Source organism: Delphinus delphis, chromosome 3 (genome assembly GCF_949987515.2).
Source record: "Delphinus delphis chromosome 3, mDelDel1.2, whole genome shotgun sequence".
Classification (NCBI taxonomy): domain Eukaryota; kingdom Metazoa; phylum Chordata; class Mammalia; order Artiodactyla; family Delphinidae; genus Delphinus; species Delphinus delphis.
In genome coordinates this window covers 161,432,098-161,453,789 of record NC_082685.1, presented here as the reverse complement: position 1 = coordinate 161,453,789, position 21,692 = coordinate 161,432,098, and the positions used below count along the sequence as shown (strand labels likewise).

General features: G+C 39.5%; 1 protein-coding gene across 1 annotated transcript in view; it reads right to left on the bottom strand.

The window, feature by feature from the left end:
* Positions 1-21,692, bottom strand: part of DNAH5 (dynein axonemal heavy chain 5) — a 288,911-nt gene that overhangs the window by 13,255 nt on the left and 253,964 nt on the right. The window contains exons 67-76 of the mRNA XM_060007206.1: positions 20,270-20,513; positions 19,147-19,261; positions 18,468-18,658; positions 14,458-14,579; positions 11,452-11,601; positions 8,395-8,640; positions 5,430-5,649; positions 3,599-3,804; positions 2,755-2,958; positions 763-978 (exon numbers count right to left, since the gene is read on the bottom strand). Coding sequence (XP_059863189.1) covers positions 763-978; positions 2,755-2,958; positions 3,599-3,804; positions 5,430-5,649; positions 8,395-8,640; positions 11,452-11,601; positions 14,458-14,579; positions 18,468-18,658; positions 19,147-19,261; positions 20,270-20,513 — 1,914 coding nt within the window. The remainder of the gene's footprint in view (positions 1-762; positions 979-2,754; positions 2,959-3,598; positions 3,805-5,429; positions 5,650-8,394; positions 8,641-11,451; positions 11,602-14,457; positions 14,580-18,467; positions 18,659-19,146; positions 19,262-20,269; positions 20,514-21,692) is intronic.

Here is a 21,692-nt window from a genome sequence, read left to right as displayed (position 1 = left end):
ACAAGGTTAGTCCAGGTCATCTCTTAAGACTACATGGATGGGACTTCCCTGGTGGTACAGTCGTTAAGACTCAGTGCTTCCGCTGCAGAGGGCATGGGTTCAGTCCCTGGCTGGGGAACTAAGATCCCGCATGCCGTGGGGTACAGCCAAAAAAAAAAAAAACTGCATGGAAAGTAAGCCACTTACTTTTGCTTTTCTCAAAGAGTTAAACATGTTATCAGGGTAAACCTTTTCACAATAATTGCTAAAATGTCAAAAAAAATTAACTTTCACAATCATCAATTTTGCTTAGAAGTTACTTGCGTATTAAAAAGACAAATCAATTTTCCAAACCCATGAGATGAAGAAGCTGCGGAGTTAACGATATAACTATAGACTCCCTGAAATTAAGAAGGCCTGAATTACACAACATTTTTCTAAATAATCAATGCTTTACTCTAAGAATACATTTTTTTTCCTCTGAACAAATGACAATGCCTCCAGGGAACGTTTTAGAAAAGCAATCCTAACCCATCGGTCCACACTTGTAATTTAATTATGAAGATTAACGTTCTCATCAGGTTTCTTTATTATTTCTCGTTTGAGATGATTACATTTATAAATTCAAACACTTCTTTTTCTGGTTCTTCAAGAAGCAAGTTTTTTAAATGATTTTTTTTAATTTCAGAAAAATTATTTTTTGCCCTCCTCCCTTCGTCCTCACCTCCCCAACCAACCAGACACATCCACAGCTGACGTTTTGTCAGGATGCCATCAACTCACTTCAAATGGACCATAGTCTGGGGGCAGCTTCTCTAGCATGTCATCAGCCAGCCGGGCCACCACCGCCTCTCGGGTCTCATCCCCTCCACCAGAGCTATCCTTGGGCTGGATGCCCAGAATGGTGTCCAGCACGTCCTTGGCCAGCTTGCTCTGGTAGGTGATGTCGGCATTGGGGTGCAGCCAGAACACCTCAGGGCTGTCGTAGGTGGGCAAGCTCTGAACAACACAGACCGTAAGCACAGAGCTGCTGACACAAGTACCAGTTAAATTACACTGTCTTAGCAAATAAGTACATTTTTATTAGGATAAGCATTTACATGATATGTCTTATTCATGGCAGGCTGCAACCTCAACAATTTTTCCAGGGAAGAATCAAAAGTTGTCTTGAAAAACAATCAACATAATTGGCTCATGGTTCTTTAATATCTGCACTTCAAGCAAATTCAATCAAAAAGACACTATCTTGTTTTATAATATATTTGTAAGATGGAAAGGGAACTATGGATTGGTATTTTGTTTTTTGAAGGTCTCGTCTAATTCAAACCAATTGTTTAAATAAATGGTGTATAACGAATTGTTACTAAAAATGACAGTTTTAGAAATTATGGCCCAATAAGACCAGAGGTGGGAAATGTACTTTCCCAAGGAGAAGGACAGAGACTAAGAAAAATGAGAAATATTGAAAGAGCAACAAAGTTACAGAGAAAAACAGACAGCAAATGAGAAGCAAAACTAGCAGGTAAATACTCCGCCAGCTACTTGAAAAAAAGAAAATTTACCTACAATTTGATGTATAATTTTATGTGCGAATTGTATCCTTACCTTTATTCATGGTTTCCCTCCCTTCTAGTCCATTATTTTATTCCTTTTTACGTAATGCCTTTTTATGAGCTACCTCAAATTCATTGTGAAATGAGGCGTATGTAAATAAATATAACGTGCAGGTATACCTAAATTTATACCTTCATAGGCATTCTCCTATTCAGTGCTAATGATTTAAAGACACATATAGTACAGTTAAGACACATATATTTGTAGATTTGAATTAATAGAAGTGTAGGGGTGGTGATATATGATAAACTCATCACACTTATATATCACGAACCTCTAAATATACTGATAAATTTAGCGCTTGGCGGGCTGTTGTGCTTTACTTTGTTTATCCTGAGATAAATCTTAGAGGCAAAAGAGATCGCTAAATGATGATCTAATGAATTCAAGGTATTGAGACAGAAAATGTAGTTACCTGGAAGGACAAATCATATTTTTTCCCAAATCTCCTGTCAAAATCCTATTCCTACTTAGAGCAGGCCTTCTCAGTTGGAGGTGATTTTGCCCCCGCCAGGGACATTTGGCAATGTCTGGAGACATTGTAGGTTGTCACAACTGGGTAGAAAGTGAAACTGACATCTAGTGGGTAGAGGCGAGGGAGGCTGCTAACCATTCTATACAGGTCAGTCCCCCACTCAAGGAAGTATCCAGCCCTGAATGTCAACGGAGCTGAGGCTGAGAAACCCAGTCTTGGAGGAAGCTCTTCTACAGAGTGCGTTCCTGAACATACTCATAAGCTGTCCATCAGGCCAGGATTAAGGAACAGATGTCACAGGATAATGCAAGTGGATTGAAACAGAACAGATTGAGTCTAGAGGCTGCCTTTGGGTAGAGAGCTCCAGGGGATTTGTGTAGGTTCCCTGCTTCTAAATCTGCCCAGTCTATCGCCTCTCCATAGAATATTCCTCATGGGGCATTGAAAGGGGATGAAAGAAGGGAATTCACATAAAACACACCCTCCGAACAAATATAAACAGTTTAATCATTAGGTGAATATAAACATATGAAGACAGCATCTATGGTGCTTGGAAACTTCCATGTTCAGTATGAATCACCATTAAAATTTATTTTCAAAGAAGTACATACAGTACAAATAAATACCAAAAAAGTCAACTTGCTGTAGATACTTGCTCTATACAAAAAATTCTGAAGATGACAAACCTGAATATACTGAAGGTAGTTCTCCACCGTGCTGCATTTTGGAATATTATATCCTTGGTAAAAGCTAAAATCCGGTCCAAACATATTTTCACCGAACCAAACCTTAGTAAGTGTGTTCAACAATCTCTTGTCATAGTCATCAGTGACTCTGCCTCCGTACTGAATCTCTCCTATCATGTAGCGTACAGTGGTCCAGGAGACGCCCTGGGAAAATTTATAGAATGATTGTGGACTGACTACTGTCTCACCCCCATTTTCCCTGCCAAGTAACACCCATGTAATCATTGTCATCAATGTCATTTACTCATTCATTTATTCACTCCTCAGTCATGCGAAAAGTGCAGAAAGAAAGTTAAATAGGCAGACGTGAGGGGTAACTCAAAGCTCGTGATCATGACCTGAGATAGATTCTCTTGGTGCATTCATGTTTCTCTACTTTGATTTCAATAGAAAAAAAATTGTTTATTTTTTGAGAATATAGAGGCTGTTCTTTAAAAAGCACACACTCCAAAAGTAATCTAGACTCTAAATTTTTCATGTTTTAGGATTTTAAAAAACACACTTCTTCACCCATTCCCCCCTCCCTCCAACAGACCCCTTAGGTTGTCTTACTTGTAATGTCAACTTGTCTTTGAGAAGTAAAAACATAATCAAAATTTGTTCCTTTTTTTCCCTAAAATCAAGAGGCTAGTGTGACCCAAGCTGCTATGACTTAAAGAGAATGACTTTGCCAGCACAGAAAATCATCACTCTTACAGGATTAACGCCAAGGCTGGGCGGTCATGTGAGTTCAAGGACCCAAGTCCACAATCACCGGGGGCACGAAGCAGTGTGTGCACAGTACCTTTTTGAGATCCATGTCGTCTAAGTGGTTTTGGATGAACTGCACCGTGGCATTAAAGTCGGCTTGGTTAAATTCGTAGGGTATGTTCCACCCCAGGGGGCCGAACTTGCGCCTCTCCTGGACGGTGGAATGCAGGAAAGCCACGGCATACAGCATGGGCTTCCATTGGGCTACAGAGCTCACGTCCAGCAGGTCTTGGCTCACACCTGTTGTGGTCAGTTAGGTGAAAAACTATATCATCTCTCAAACATCTTTACTTTCTACTACTTTTATAATCTATTAATTATTTTTGTAAATTCCTGATATTAAACTTCACTTATCTTGAATTACTCTTACCATATTCATATGACAATTATCATTTAACTTTTGGGTACCCAGAGGGCATTCCTCCCTGAAAAAGATGCACAGAGATTTGAGGCGGTTGGGGGCTTGCTAACATGGATCAAGTTCTTGGCCAACCTAACAAGATAATGCAGGGATAAAACAGAGACGGAAGAATAGTGGCAGTAAAATAAATATTGCTGCTATTACTACAACTAATAATAATAATAATACCTATTACTACTACTACTACTAGGGGCATGTACACAGGTTGCAATGGCTTCTATATACTCTTTTAACAATTTAATATTAATTAAAATCGTGTATATAGAAGCCCATTGCTACTGAAAAGTACGAACTATTAGATATAAAATAAGCTGTAAGGATATATTGTACAACATGGGGAATATAGGCAATATTTTATAAATGGAGTAGAGTCTTTAAAAATTGTGAATCACTCTATTACACACCCATAACATATAATATTGTACAGCAACTATACCTCAATTAAAAAGAATAAAATATAATAATAAAATAAAAAAGAAGCCCATTGCAACCTGAGTATACGCTCCCAAAATAATTATGATTCCTATATATGTACATATTATATTGCATATATAAATTTTTTCACTTGAAATCTTTTTTTACTGACATCATCCTTCCACATCTATTTTATTGGCAAAAATTTGAGACTTGTTGACAACTCCAAAAAAATTTCTTTGTAGATTTTTCAGATTGCTATGTAATAATTATTATCTTGATGATTATTATTAAATACACTATTTTAAATTAAATTTACTCCAATTGTCCTGGATAGTTTTTATGATCACTATTTTAGGCACAAGAAAACTGAAAGGTTGTTTGAGCGATTAGCGCCCAAGAGAACAAAGCATTTGTTCAGGCAGTATCAGAGCCAGGATTTCTAACTCCAAGTCCGTACTCTTTCTGTGACCATGAGCCTCAGACAGGAAGCTATGACACAGAAGGTGCAAATGAACGGAGAGTAATCTCAGCTCCAGTTGTGATAGGAGGGGCATTTTGGTCTGGTTTGGTGGCCGTTGTCGGATTTCTAACTTAGCTCACATTCTGACATCCTGACACACAACTTCATGCAATGAAAGTAGAGACCATAATTGTGACTCAGCCTCTCCTCTTGCAGGAGGCTACTGCCCTATGTTAGGTATGGAACACGAAGACCATAAATGACATTATCCATTTTAGATGTTAACTTAGAAAGGCAAGTGTCTAGCAGAGAATAGCATAGGCCAAAGTAGAGCAACAGTGGGGAAATAGCAAAAATATAAGGTGGAAACCTGAGCTCTGACGCCGTAACACGGCCAGCGGATATTCCACATGGAGCAGGACAGAGTGGGCTATCCCCTCACCATCATGTTAAGTCATAGCACCACTTCCTATAACTAATCCTAGCTAATTCATTTTTCATAATTTCTTTAAGAAAACAATTTAAGCACAAGAACTCCCGTAAACTTGGAAGTATTCCTCGACTCACCACCATATGTTCTTTTCAGTCCTGCCCGGAGTCCCTGGGGGGGCTCATTGGCAAATTTAATGGACATCTGAAGGAGGGTAATGGGAAACTGTTTATGAGCCTCGGTCGTCATCCACAGGCGGAAAGCATCATGTACAGTCTCGGTTTCTATAATTATGTCCATGAGCTCATCCATGAAATCGAGTCCCAGATGGCAGTTCTGCAAAAGTGCCCATCCTCCCTACATCAACAACAGTACATGGAAATTAGTCGATTTTGTGTTTCACCCAGAGATTTAAATTAGTTTGTTCTTTAGAAATTAAGTAATTAAAGTTTAATAGAAAAGCACGCTAACCCCTTTAAAGTACTCTAGGTCCAATCTAAGGATATGATCATGTTGAACTGGGATAGGTTACATTTCTTCTTATTCCATGTATGTGTCTCACAGTATACTAACATGCCACCTGGAGTAATAATATATAGTGGGGGTCATGAACATCACCAAAGTGAAACATAAAAAGAGATAACGGCACTTCCAAGTAAAGATGTTTGACTGAAAACCGTCACTTAGCTCAGCTGCCTCCCCAAATTCCATGAAAAGTACAACGAAGGGACTTGTTTAAAGGTATGAACTCTGAAGGACAAAGATAGTGAAGGTGAAGACAATGTCAATAACACTGAAAACAGACTCAAGAAAGCTGAACCCTAAACTGACTGTTTGGGGAGAGCTGAGACGTAAACTGATTTATAGCATATAACTTCCAAAACACTCAAGAAGAGGTGACGAAGGTCCTTCTGGAAGTGGGGGAAGACGATGGACTAATACAAGAAGATTGAAAGTCCAGACCCCCGACATGTTTCCTTAATGGAAGGTGGAAAGTTGATTTTTCTTTAGAAGGCAAAACAGACAGGGTTTGCAGTGGAAGAGAGCAGCCTGTTAAGAGTATAGGAACCTCACTGAAAACAGGTAAAAGAAAGCTTACCTATTGAGTTTGGAGACCTATTACCTTCCTTCTCCCACTGAGTTCCCAGAATACAGGCAGCAAGGTATATACCCTCTAGAATAAGGAAGAACCTTCTCTGGGGAATCTGACCACTCTAACAGCAAGAGCCTTAGAAAATAAAAAGCCATATCTCTTGTATAAATTATTCTATGAGCATAAGAAGATTCTTGTATAAAGCAACACAGGCAAAAGTTTAGGTCATGAAATAATAATTTATTCAATACCTAATCTATAGAACATCTTTTGCCAAAATCATCTACCATACCCAGATCATAACCTCGAGTTGTTTTCTTGACTCTCTGACTTTGGATCACTTAGATTTGATTAGTGTAACCTGAGATATTTTTCTTTCTAAGAAACAAACTAAGCACCAGATATAAAATCTTAGTCAAGTTACATGTAAAACTGATCATTTTGGAATGTCACATATTCCCTTACATTTTCTTCAGAAGTATATAGCACTGCTGAATAAATAACTATTTATTTAGTCCTATGAAAATTTAATTGACACTATCCACAATTCAAAAAAAAGGGAAATTAAATATAAAACATAACTACAAAAAGCCTTCAGATGCTCTCTTTCATCCAGCATACAAGTGACTCCTGATCTAAGTTTCTTAGGTGAGAACTTGGAAGGTTCAATCTTCACCCATGGAAAGGAATCTTTGGCCAAAGTTGTTTCTTTGGCATTGCCACACTCTGTATGAAAATTCTGTGTTCTTACTGAGCAGATCATCCATTTTGCTATTCTTGGGTAGTTGGTTCACTCTGTCAGAAAACACTATTGTCTCTGACAAGTTATAAGCATGCTAATAATAATAAAGATTTTTAAAAATTTTTTACTTGAAATTAAACTACTAAACAAAAAACACAGATAAATTGAAGGCTAAAAATATTCCATTTAAATTCGAATTTAGTTGCCTGAAGCTATTAGTTACACCATCATTTATTTTAAATTCAAGTTAACTCCATGTCCTGTGAATGTTAGTGTTTTTGCTCTAAGTACAGTACTATGCAGAGGAAGGAAGTCAAGGGGGAGGGAGGATGACGGGGGAGAGGCCAGGATGGAGGCCCACCAAGCCCTCGTGTCAGACCAGACCTAGGATTCTGAATCATGGATGTATTTTTTCATCTCTCAGCATATTTAAATCAGGTGCTTTCTGCCCTCTCCCTCCAAACTACAAACTAAGTGCATCAGACAGAGCACAGCACACATGACAGACCTCTCCCTTTCACCAAAGCTGAGGGCAGGGCACAGCTTGAGGATGGAAGAGGTAAATATGGAGCTTCCAGAACACAGTGAGCTCAGTTCCAGACCAGGGAAAGGGGACCAGGATGCAGCACAGTGGTAAGATTCTAGAGTCAGCAGCTGGGACCTAGAACCCAATGGTTTCAGGGTGAGCTTAGCGTTTGGTCTGCTCTGTACACTGTTGAATTTGCAAGCTGCAAAGGGCTCTAGGAGACCCACCTGGAAGGTAACAGGCCAGGTTTCCTGAAAACCTCTGGTACCACCACAGGATAATAGCAGATTCCTGGCCTCTGGGATTGGGGGCAGGCCTAGGGGACCCCAGGGCACAGATGATGCATTCTGGAACCCAAGAAAGGCATGGTGCTGTAGATTCTGGAGTGTTATGGATTCCAAGAGCAGAGCTGGAGGGGTTGGAGCGTATGGCAGAGAGGAGGAACTATGAACCCTACAGAGCGTTTGGGACCTGCAGTGGGGTTTAGCGTTACGCAAACTGGTCAGGAAATAAGATGTTCTGATTGGGCACGTTTTCCATAAGTGAAGGCTCAGCAGAAAAAGTTTTAAGTGTGTCCATTTTTCCATGGAAATTTTCTAATAGATATCATGCTTTTTCCTGTTCAGTAAACAGAATACAATACCTAAGTTTAAACTCTTAAGGATTCATAAGCTCTCTGCATCGTTATTCTATAACCTGCAATGTCAACATCATAACACAAAAGGAGACATCTGGTCTCACATTCGCCATGGTCTGCTGCAGGAGCTTGCGAGCGTGGACCTCCTGGCCCTGCCCCATGGACACGTAGCGGGTTTCTCTTTTTAATCTCTTCCCCAAGGCGATGATGGAACCTGTGGGGTCTGAGCCCATAGACAGGAGACAGATGAGTGGTGTCCGTGGATCAGATTCCTCCCATGTCTTTTCCAAGTCCAGGATAACACCTTCCGCATACTTTTCTCCCATGGAGTCCACGATGTACTTACGTGCCTGCCAAAAACAGTACACGGGTCACCAAAACTAGCTCCAACGCCTTCTTGTGCATAATTCAATGTGGTTTCCAAAATTCATTTTTGTAGATTATCTCAATGATGTCTACAGTAACCCTGCCAGGAAAATAGGGCAGAGGCTTTTTTCTCGTTGGTTTATCTGTTTGTTCGTTTGCTTGCTTGTTTGAATCCTCACTCTGTAGAAGCTGAGTTACTTGCCAAAAACACAATCACCCACTTAAAAGACTAGAACCCAGGTTGGCTGACTCCTTGTCTGGGACCTGTTTCCATACACCGGCTGCTTCATGCTATACAAAAGATTTGAAATATTAGGCAACTCTACCATTGAGGATGCTTTAAGGGAAAAGTATATGCATTCAAGGAATCAAGTAAACAGTACAATGCCTGGGATTTAATGGGTACTTAACAAATAGATAATTACTGCTGAGTGACTACTTATGTATGAAATTTATTGCATACTTATCAAATTAATTAATTTTTAAAGATGTAATCCAATTGCATTTGGAGCACACGGTACCACGTAATTTTGTACCTCTTAATATTTTTTCAAGGTTGGCCAGATCCAGTATTGACGTCTCTAACCTGAGTATAAATGCCTGTACATTTTTTTTACAGCTTTCTGAAAGGTACTTTACAAGTTTGCCTGACATGTTCTTTGGCTTCTCCAAAAGTCTACTTGTTTACACCTTCATCACAGCCACTGGGCAGTGTGCTTCATGATCAGGAAGGACTTCAGAGGCTGGACGCTCAGGTGTTCCACAAATTGCAGTTGTTTCTCAGCCACAGGCACCTGGGTACCTTCCATCATTGCAGCATCTCTCAAGATCCAGGTGTTTTGTCCTCTGGCATAGCAAGGAGCTCAAAATAGCCAATCTTGCCATAGAATTCAGCACTGACCCCACCTGGACATTTCCATCCAAGCTATGAGCTAACATACTGCTACCTACACATACATCAGGAGCCAGGTAGTAAATATATTATTAGGCCTTCATGGCCGTACAGACTCTGTTGCCCAACTCAACCTACCACTGCAGCATAAACAAATGATAGTTCATAAATAAATGAGCATGCCTATGTTCCAATAAAAGTTTATAGACACTGGAATTTGAATGTTATATAATTTTCACATATCACAAAACATTATTCTTCTTGGCTTTTGTTCAACCATTTAAAACTATAAAAACCATTCTTAGCTCACAGCTGTACATAAACAGGCAGTAGCACAAGACACCCTCTGACAGTATGTTCTTCTTGCAACCAGGCTTTTGACTGTCCCTGGATATGCACTCATGCTCAGTCAAAATGCTACGGACAAGCCTGATGTTGCTTGTGGGGAATGGGGATTAAATATGTCCACATTTGTAGACCTCGTAATAGGCTTCCCCAAATGGTGTCTGGTTGAAAATCATGAAAGGAATCTAATGTGAGAATAAAAACTTCAGAGGAGAGAACATTTTTCCAAGGGGCCTTCTAGATCTTGCTTAGGACTTGGGTGTTACCATAAGGGCCATGGGAAGCCATTAAAGGAATACCATAATGATATTTCTGTTTCTTCTAGAATATACAAGATGGACTAGACTGGGCAAGAATGAACTACAGGAGACCAGTTAGAAAGACATGGCTGTCATCAGCCTAAGGGTGACAGAGGCCAGAATGAAGATGACAAAGTTACAAAGGGGTGGCAGACACTTACATTTCAGCACTGAACCCAATAAAGTGTTATGAAAAATATAAAAAGGGAAGGAAGGAAGAGAGGGAGGGAAGGGAGGGAGGGAGGGAGGAAGGAGAGAAGGAAGGGGAAAAGAAGAGAAACTTCTACACTCCCCTTAAATAAGGCGACTGTTTGACAATTCATTTGGGCAGGATAAAAGTAATGAAGTTGAGAAGAAAAACCAAAGGAAGGGTGATCTCAGTGCCCTGAGTTGCAAAACTCATTTTTCTTTTCTCAATAAATGATTGAATCTAGTTGTTTTCATGATTCCACAGTACCCAGGTGGTTACTCCATATGTTTTTAACACTCCCTCTGGAGAGTGAAGGGGAAAAATTCCTACATTCTATTAGAAACCCCAGCCTACTGTTATTTTATGACTTATTTAAAGAAGTCCTTAAAAAAAAAAAATCAATGTCTGTGAATAGTAGAGTTCAACTTTTAGCTGTGAAGGCAAGACACCACAAGTCTGTTTCATGGGTAAATTTCCATGACGGTAAGGCCAACAGATTAAAAGCCTTTGAAAAGATGGATCTTGTAGAGCCAGGGTTTACATTTAAACCACATGTATCGTTCAAAGAAATTTAGGCAAACCTTCTTTCTCACATCGAGGTTTGCAACACATCCTGGTGTAATGGCTACGGATTTGGGGATGCTATACTGCCCTGTAGTCTTCCTCTCCCCTCCCCAGTACCTGAGCAGTCTTTCTATTCAAGAAACATCACTTTACTACTAGCAAAATGGAGTAGCCATATCTTTTTTGAGTTAATATAAAAATAATATGGAAAAACAATGCATTACCTTCCCATTAGACCTATATAACCACCTGACATAGTTTCCTCATTCACTCTTGTTGTATCACTTAGACCAAAGAAAATTATTAACTCACTTAGCCCAAATATACTCCTCCGTACACTTACTTGTTGTTTAGTTTTCCATTTTTCACAATTGTATTGCTAGAAAATTACACAGAAGCCGACACAAAAATTCTCATTGGGATTAATATTTTAAATATTCTTTTAAATTTAAAAGGAAATGTTCCTTTAAAATATTCTCCTATTTTTTAAATAGGTACTTTTTACCTGGGCAATGGTTCTGTCGGGACACCAGGATCTAATAAGGAGAAGACGCCTAAAGCCGTCTAGAGATTTATCATAGGCATTTGGAAGGGGTTCCTCCTCAGGGTTTTCCTTATCAAACCAAATTTTCCACATTTTCTCATTTCTTGATATCTGAAAATACCAGGGGATAAGAAAAGTGTCACACCACAGAAAAATCTTTCAGTAAGCATTCACAGATATTTTTTCTCTTTCCGACCATTCCAGGCATGTGTGAATGCTATTCCTTGAGTATTTTTTAAAATTTTATATCCTAGCACCAAAAAGTTGAGAGTCTAAAATCAAATGTGATTTGCTCTAAAGTCAGTCTGTACTAACACCAGCCCCCGGCTCCCTCTTAAAGGAGGGAGAACCCTGGGTTGTGGAATTTCTTCTATGACTTTGTGGGAACAAATCTGCAAAGAATAGAGAAATCAATGGAAATTCATTTTCATTATTTTAAGGAAATCTGTTTTGCTCCATGAGATCCCCTATGACTAAGAACCAAGTCTCAGGCTTCCCTGGTGGCGCAGTGGTTAAGAATCTGCCTGCCAATGAAGGGGACATGGGTTCGATCCCTGGTCCGGGAAGATCCCACACGCCGGGAAGCAACTAGGCCCATGAGCCACAGCTACTGAGCCTGCGCTCTAGAGCCCTTGAGGCACAACTACTGAAGCCCGTGCACCTAGAGCCCGTGCTCCACAACAAGAGAAGCCAATGCAACGTGAACCACAATGAGGAGTAGCCCCCACTCACCACAACTAGAGAAAGCCCGCGCGCAACGAAGACCCAACACAGCCAAAAATAAATAAATTTATTATTTTATTTATCTTTTTATTTTTGGCTGCCTTGGGTCTTCACTGCTGCACACGGGCCCTCTCTAGTTGAGGCAAGCAGGGGCTACTCTTCGTTGCGGTGCACGGGCTTCTCATTGCAGTGGCTTCTCTTGTTGCGGAGCACGGGCTCTAGGTGCGCGGGCTCAGTAGTTGTGGCACATGGGCTTAGTAGTTGTGGCTCCCAGGCTCTAGAGCTCAGGCTCAGTAGCTGTGGTGCATGGGCTTAGTTGCTCCACGGCATGTGGGATCTTCCCAGACCAGGGCTCGAACCCATGTCCCCTGCACTGGCAGGGGGATTCTTAACCACTGCGCCACCAGGGAAGTCCCAAAATAAAACAAATAAATTTATTTAAAAAAAAAAGAACCAAGTCTCATTCACTTATGTTTCTTCATTTCCCAGGACCATTCTTGGAACAAAAGAAGACATTTAATACATGTTTATTATTGAAGTCTCTTGGTCAACACTCTATTAATCTACAGTAATTTGAAATATACCACTTAATATCAGCATCAAATGAATAATCACACTTGCTTCCTTTAGGCAATTGATAAAGGAGAAAAACACAGTCCATTATCATTTGAAGCTTAAAAAATCAAAGAGAGGCAAGCATTACATGGGCAAGCATCTCAAAATCATAGAATAAATCACATCTGCAGATAAACATGATCTTATGTTCTCTGGTATATTCCCTTTGATTACAGCCCCAAGTGTTTTCCTTGGAGATCTAATCAAAGGAAAAACCATTTGGGTTCATAGTTAGAAAATATCATGTAAGAATAAAAAAATAACCTCTTTCAATCATGAAACACTACATAATATGGAGGGATTTCAGGTATACAATATAATCTCCAGAAGACAGCTACTTCAATAACTGATAATGGACCAGGAAAGGTCACTAGGAGTCATCCCATGGGGGAACAAGCTAGAATGCATTAAAATCTCCCCCCCAAAAAAGCTGTTTAACCCAAAAGAATGGCTTATACCCTAATTACACGGTAATCACCAGGTATAAGCCAAAACATAAAAATATAGCAGAGCTTAAGCTTCCAGTCAATTTAAACTGGCAAAGTCAAGAAAGAGCATTAGGACAAATACCATATGATATCATTTATATGTGGAAGCTAAAATATGATACAAATAAATTTATCTATGAAACAGAAACAGACTCACAGACATAGAACACAAACTTACAGCTACCAAAGGGGAAAGGGGGTGGGGGAGGGAGAAGTTAGGAGCTTGGGATTAACAGATATAAACTACTGTATATAAAATAGATAAACAGCAAGGTCCTACTGTAAAGCACAGGGAACTATAGTCGATATCTTGTAATAAACCCTAATGGAAAAGAATATAGGTATATATATGCACAACTAAATCACTTTCTTGTACACCAGAAACTAACGTAACATTGTAAATCAACTATACTTTAATGATAAAAAAAAAAAAAAGAACCAGTGTTATGACATTTTCTGGTGAAAAAGAGCCTTCATCTGGCAGCTGAAGAAAGCCACCTTGCGGTCCATGCAGCTTCTCGCTGGTCATCAGATTCTCAAGAAGCTATTTCCTGGCTTGTCCCAATTCAACTTTCTATACCCAAGTTCCATAATACCAATATATACACAATTCATCAGGAACTTGCTGCTTATGAAAGGACAACGACTTCTAAAGATAAAAGGCCAGGTGTTTGTGTTAGATTCAGACCCAGATGCCTAGCTAAGGCAGTACAAGGAGGAGAGGAAGAAGAGAGAAACAAGAGGTAAGAATGGATATTTATTACTTAGAGGAAGGGTGTTCTTATTACTTTTCATTTGATCTTTAGAAAGACGGCAAGACCTTTTAATCATATCTAATCATTTAATCTAATTGAATCTGTTTTCCCACTCGCGGGTCTCCAATTGGTGATACTGACATATCATCCAGGTCAGCGTTGGTTAAACTTCCTAGGTAACTAATTTCTTCCTGCGAGACCAGCCTGCCATGGATGGAGTGTGCTTTAGCAGAGTATGAGCGAGCGGTGAGGAAAGTCAAGCACTGGTCATACCATTTTAAGAGTGACAAAGAAATCTCTCTCTTCCCCAAGTAGTGTAGCCAAATGATAAATCAGGAAGCTGCTCACTGTGACATGATCATAAGTTTACTCAAAGCACAAGTTACCTGATCAAGGACATCAGAAAACTGTCTAAGTTTGCTCAGTTCCACCAAATTCAGCCAGGTCATGTCCAGGATCCATTTGGCTGGTTTAGGAGGACAGGCTTTCAAGTCCAACGAGGCACCACCTTTCAAGTTAAACATATTAAGTTATTAAATTTTTCTTTCTTTACTGTAAAACAATCTCTTTATAAAAAGCTTTTGCTGAAACTATTTTAATATCAATTCTTTTACTACCTGGACATTTATTAAATTCAGAAATATAAGTCATAGTGATGAACAAGCTTTAACATTTAATAAAGGAATAGATGATTTTAGAAAAACACATTTAAGGATCAATAATATAGCTTTGGATTTAGGTAAGTAGTGGATTCTGTCTTAGCTCCACCTGGCCAAGGTCTGGGACAAGCCAGCTCATCTGTCTGGAACTCTGTTTCCAAATATGTACAACGGGAATAATGAAGCCTAGGTGTTTTGATAATGGCAGAAAATATATAAAGTGAGTGTACAGCACTCAAAACAGGATCAAGGACAAAGCAGAGGGTCACTAAATGAGCAGCTATTGTCGGCATTAAGAATTGCCAAATATTGGCACAAGCTCATTTTAAGGAGATAATTTATCTAGAAACGTTAGTAGCACTACCTGCGTTTGAACGGTTCTCCTCTATAAATCAGTATATTATTTACATCCATTTTGAGCACACCCAAGGGCCCTGTGCTATGTCACTTATTTTTCGTCAATCTACCCACAACAAACATTTCCATTTGGTACTGACGCCTATCTTTTTGCTGATGATTTACCTACGCTCACATAACTCATATAACTCTCACAGCGCCAGAAAACAAATGACAGTTTAAAAAGTTATTGTTGCCCATCCCAGAAAAACTAAATGTGTGAACAATCATATTTTAGGTCAAAGAAAGGGTTAGCAAGTCTTCTATAGGATAAAATATACTGTTCAATAAATAACATCTATTAAAATGTTTCAGGGAAAATATGCTCTAACCATAATTCTTAGAAAGATATAACCAATCCATTTGGCTACAATCTTTTTTTGAACAGAGCAGGTCATAAACAAGTAATAATACTCAAGATATTTACTGAGCCAATCTCTACTTTATTCAGGTACCATGGACCCCACGAAATTGCTGTCTTTTGCCAAATCCATCTTAGTAGACGCCCAAGGTAAGTGGAACAAGAGGTAAGTGAAGCCATTTCAGTGAAAATATTAGCTTATGAAAGCAAAACAGATTGCTTGAACACCAGGAAGCAGTTAAAGACCTAAGGACAATGCCACTGTGTTGAAAACTGTCACACCAATTTCCATGGAAACTGTCCATTTTCCAACAAACTGAAAAGAAGAATGTATTCACCACAGGATTAGGGAGAAGCTTTTCATGGAAAAGAGGGTTCCTTGCAGCCAAAGATTACTCATTGTTTAATAGAGGGTAACACTGTCATGAATATCTTGCCTGCCTCAAAAGTATAATTTGGGCAACAAAGAATGTTGTAATGGTAGGGAGTGGGGAACATATTCCTGGATAATATGGCATGAGATTAGATGGACTTTTGATGAATAAACTGCTGGGATAGGAATAATTCAAACTAAATTCTCAAGATGATTGAGAATTATGCCAGTCCCTTCATCCCTCAAACCCTTGCTTTGGGAGAAAGAAGGTTTAAATCTTTATCATTATACCTTGTAAAAGTGAAACATGCTTACAATGATTTATACAAGTTGTACCTTGTATCGTGAAGCGGCATAGCTCAGGCAGACTTAGTCATACAGCCTGATGCTTTCCCATCTTAGAGATGAGTAAATTAAAAAATCAGCATCAAAACACTGTTGCTATCTAAATAACATTTTCAAACAAGTGATTTTAAAGTCCTTACAGAAAGAGTTCATGTCATTGGGTAGCTTTCACCAACATAACTAACAAAGGGAAATCTTATGAAACTCTGTGTCCTAAAGGAGTACAAGAAATAGCTGTTGAATGCCAAAGTCCCACAAAATCCTGTCCAACCTATGCAAACCTCAGACTAATCGAAATAAACTAAAAAAACTAAAGATAATATAACAATGCCTATCATCTGTTGAGCTATTCTGTGTGCCAGGGTTTATATAAGTTGTGCGAATTCTCAATAATCCTGTTATGTAGATTTGACTATCTTTGTTTCATAGCTGAGGCAACTGAAGCTTGAAAAGTGTAAATAACCTGATCAAAACCACTCATCCAGAAGGTGGCAAAGCCACTATTTTCCCTTAGAGTCTTCCCAACTCTAAATCCCATGTTTGTTTCGATCACGCCAAACTGTAACACACTTTACAGTATTTCTGGACACTATGTTCAATGTCATTTCCATAGGGAAATGCATCTCACGCCTGAATTGAGGGTGTCAGGAACAACTTTCCCATAGGAAGCTCCATCAGCTGGAGGACCAGAGTCACTGAGGCCAGAAATCATTTATATACGAAGGACTCACTGAAGAAGGCACCTCCTACACCTACATGTCCATCTAAGGTGATGTCTCACCAGACCATTCATCTTCCATGTGCTCTGATTTAGGACACTTGGAACAAAAAGAAACCTAAGGGTCAAGGGTTCAACGTTTAGAAACAAGAGAGAGAAAGAGAAAGAGAGATCATCCACAAATCATAATTTCTGAGTTTTCAAGTCTAACTAAATAAGTCTTTACTGCTACCATAAGATACATAGATATAGTTATAGATGCATAAGCATAGGTATATGAACATGAATATGCATTTGTGTATGTATAAGTATGACTCTGACCTACACACCCCCATGTATGCCCTTCTCTACTGCCCCCATTGGGATCCTCTTCAAGTTCCTCTGCAAATCTACTCTCTATGTAGGTGAAGTCAATGAAAATCCACCCCTCCAAAGATAAAGTTGTACCTTAGCTTTAAAGATAAGCCTTTGTTTAAAAAGGTAGAGTAGATAAAACCATTTCGAGCCTAGCATCATTTCCACTGTTCCTTTAAATACTTTTTGTCCAGACATTCAAGAATGTGACAGCAAATGTGTGTTTCCCAGCCTTCCATGGCAGAGGGGACCCGTCTGTGATCAATGCTACAATAGATACAGAGGAAATATCCATGGGATGAGTGGCATGGTCACCTCACCCACTCTGCTCCAGCCACCCTGGTTGCTTTGCTTTGCCTTCATCATAGGACGCCCTCTCCCACTAGAGGCATTGATGTCACCTCCTCAACCTTCAGCACTTTCTCTAAACGTCCCCAGGACCAGCATCCCCTGGTCCCTCAGGTCTTGGCCACCTGTCCATCTCTCGGGAATCCTACCCAATGAGAGATCCCATTAAATATCCCATTAAAAATTTTAAACCTTCCCCACTCCACATACTAAACATTCCCCAACTCCCTTATCCTTCTCCGTTTTTCCATAGTGCTTACTAGCTCCTCACACACTGCACAATTTACTTACTGTTTATTATGTTTCAAGCGCCTATCTGTGTCCTGGCATGCAATAGTTTCCCAATAAATATTCATGCAATTAATGAACAAATAAAATAGCTCAGACTTCCCTGGTGGCGCAGTGGTTAAGAATCCACCTGCCAATGCAGGGGACACGGGTTCGATCCCTGGTCCAGGACAATCCCACATGCCATGGAGCAACTGAGCCTGTGCACCACAACTACTGAGCCCGCATGCCACAACTACTGAAGCCCGCACGCCTAGAGCCCGTGCTCCACAACAAGAGAAGCCACCACAATGAGAAGCCCGCACACCACAACGAAGAGTAGCCCCCGCTCGCCGCAACTAGAGAAAGCCCGTGCACAGCAACGAAGACCCAACACAGCCAAAAATACAAAGATTAATTAATTAGTTAATTGATTTTTTTAATGTTAAAAAAAATCTCACATAAATGCAATCTTCAGTGAAATGCAAGGAAACTGCTATTGCTAAAAAGAAAAATGCACAAGACCTTCACTATAATTCCTACATCTGCACAATGCTTTCTATTCTAATATTGACCTTTAATAAGGGTGAGAAACTCTTCATGCTTGACTCGGTTCCTCTGCATGTCAATCTTTAGGGTAAGCAGCAGGGTGAAGAGAAATTTGTGCCCCTCGTACAAACCCCGAGCCGTGTACTTATAAACCTCATAGGTCATGTGCTCAATGATATTAGCGATCCTCTTGCTTGTAATTGGGCTCTTGACAGACCTGGAGAAGAGAACATTTAAATCAGCCTTGTCCCACCCTTTTCAATTGTCCCTAAAAACAACGCCTTTAATGGAAAATAAGTAACTCTGGAGGACCAATTCTTATTTTTTACACATCAAGAGTAAGCCTCCTAAATCTAAAATAACAAGCACTCTCTCCACATGAAATAACAGAATCCTCCATGTTGTCTGAATCAATTTTACCTGCACAGTATTATCACTCACAACAATGTCTGGGGAATTTTCTTGTTTAACAGAAACTTGGGGAAACCAAAGGAATCGATCAGTGGATGAATAGTTGGTAGAGCTTTCTCTAAGCATAAAATGACAAATCAGAATGATTTGTTAACACACTGGTAATTACACTCAACTTAGATTTAAAGAAAAAGAAGCAGCTTAGTTGCAAAGGGAAAATAAGTTATCAATGTAATGTCACCGTTCTAATCCACAGATACAGAATTCAGCTTGGCTTCCTGAGTACAGACATACCTGGCCAAGGAAAGGTCAAACAAGCCAAGAAACTGGCGGAGCGAAGTCTGATACATCTCACTAACCAGGCACATTTCCGTGATGAGGAAGTAGAGGATGCTGCCCCGAGTAGCAACTAAAAGACAAAGAGCAACGATGCACTTGCTACAGGCGCAGAAAATAAATGACCCATGCACAGATCAGTCTACATGCTAAATGAAACACGTTTTATTTGTACGTCTTAGTAATGACTATCTACCAACAATGGGAGTCTAGAGCAATGTCATCATATATATTTAATTCTTCTTTGTAAGCTTTGAACAAGTAGTCTGCTATTTGGGTTCATTAAATGATACTTTCTGTTTTAGAATCTCTAGATTCCTTATAAATAAATTTTATTACACTCTTTCATAGGTAGAAAAGACAAACAGTGGGACAGCATGGATTGTATTGTAACATCCGGCAAACTGTGTAGGCATTGTTAAGGACCTCATTCTTAAGCTCCGTGAGGAAGCCCTGACTAAACCTGGCCTCAAGGTGGTAAGCCAAGGCATCGCAAAGATGACACTCCTGACTCTCCACCAGTAGATATTGTTTCAATTATTTTTCCAAAAGGCATGATAAATTACTAAAGGAAATTGAATTCTTTTAGCAGGTTCCCTTTATAACCCATGAACAACACTGATTTGCTGATCTGTGGATAAGGTTGAAGAGTTCCCATGAGACCAGAGAACTACCTGGACTCATGGGAACTCTACAGGACTACAAACAAAATACAGGCTTATTGTTACCAAATGATAAACAACTAGTGAACAGCCCACAAGTGCAGCACAAATTCCTCAGACTTCACTAGTTTGTAGTCGGAGGTCTTTAATAATTCTCCTCTTTACTTTCTGGTTTAAAAATAAGTTCACAGGAACCTTAAAGAATTTGCCAATAACATGAATTATAAGCACCTAGAAAATTTACACCATTATAAAATTTCTTCATCTCAATTTTACTGAATATTTAAAGAAATGCCACACAACACAAATGGCCACCCCACGTTGCATAGTTGTTTTCATAACATCCTTACTTCAATTTCTCTAATTCTCATTTCTCGCTTCATTTTCCTGTGACATTTGTCTTTCATTACCAAACTCACCAGGTCTATATTCCTCCCGGGCTGAGTTAATTTGAATTTCTGTCTCAGCTGAAATTTCCAGCTTCTTGGTTACCTCCTCAGCTGTCTTTTTTGTGTTACTCAACACAAGGATGATACTCTCATCTTCCACCAGGGACCCCTGGGTACTGGTCAGACGGTAAAGCAAATTATCTTCTAGCTCCTTCATTCTCCTCTTGTTTGCAGTTACATCTTCCATGAGATGAGTTCTTTCTTTCTCCAGTTCCTGTTAATTTGCATAAATATATTTTTTTCTTAATGAACACCTATGGTTTGGCCATTCCTTAAAAAGTTTACCTATGGGGCTGCTCTCGAGTTCCTGTACTGTAGTTATCATATTTGACTGCAGGAAATATGGACATCAAAATTAGAGGAGGAGAATTAATGGAGGAAAGAAGAATTGGTGGCAAACAATGTAAAATGTGCTAAAAATATTACCAGTATTAACTATTTATCATCTATTTATTTCCTAAAGTCAACTCATTTTTAAGGGACTTCTGTGATCATATTTACTCCTGTTTTGAAACTGAAATTTATCTGAAGACAATATATGCGTCTCAGATTAAATACATTTACCTCTGTTTGGTTTCTTGTTTAAAAGAGCTCTATTGTTGTTTGAATGTGATTATTCTCAACTTGTGTGTTGAAACAGTATCCAACTCTGTGACAAGCAAGTGTCCAAAAGTTAGGCAAGCAAACTGCGCTGCTACCGCAGGTACATTTAAATTGAAAAATCATCTTGACCTGAAAAGAATAGATGCTGTCCTCTCCAAGAGAAGGGACATTCTGAATCCTTCCTAAAAGACTTTTATGGGTAGCTGGGGAGAGAATGGCTTTGGAAGATTATTGCCCTTATTGGCCATTCCTTCCTTTTGGTAGTTTGGAGAGGGAGAGACAGTGAAAGAGAAGGAAAGAAAACATGGGGTTGGTGAGGGTGAGGGAAGGAGGAAACGGCCATGACACTCAACAAGCCAAGGGCAGCAGGAAACCCAGAGGCTGGGAGATGTTGCCAGCACCAAGTCAAATTGTACATGAAAGTCAAATTGTTTCATGAGAGACTCTAACTTGAAGTTAATAAAAGATTCAAAAGAGGAAAAGACAATGAGGAAATAGAATTTAAAATTGGAAGAGAAAGATACGCATTAGCCAGTTTGCTTGAAAAGCTTTCTAAATATAGTGTCCATTGACAAGGTACCTATGCTTACCTGCATTACTAAAGTTACGCACATTTCAGTGTAAATACAATATGGGGAAACGAGGGTTAAATGCAGGTGACTTGAACAGGAGAGCACTGTCGGCACTTCCAGGTGTGCGGGTACCTGGGCATGTGATACCAAGCTCACACTGCTAGAGCAGCTTCAGAAAGGTAAATACTCAGTTAGGTACTCTGGATATGGCTCAGCAG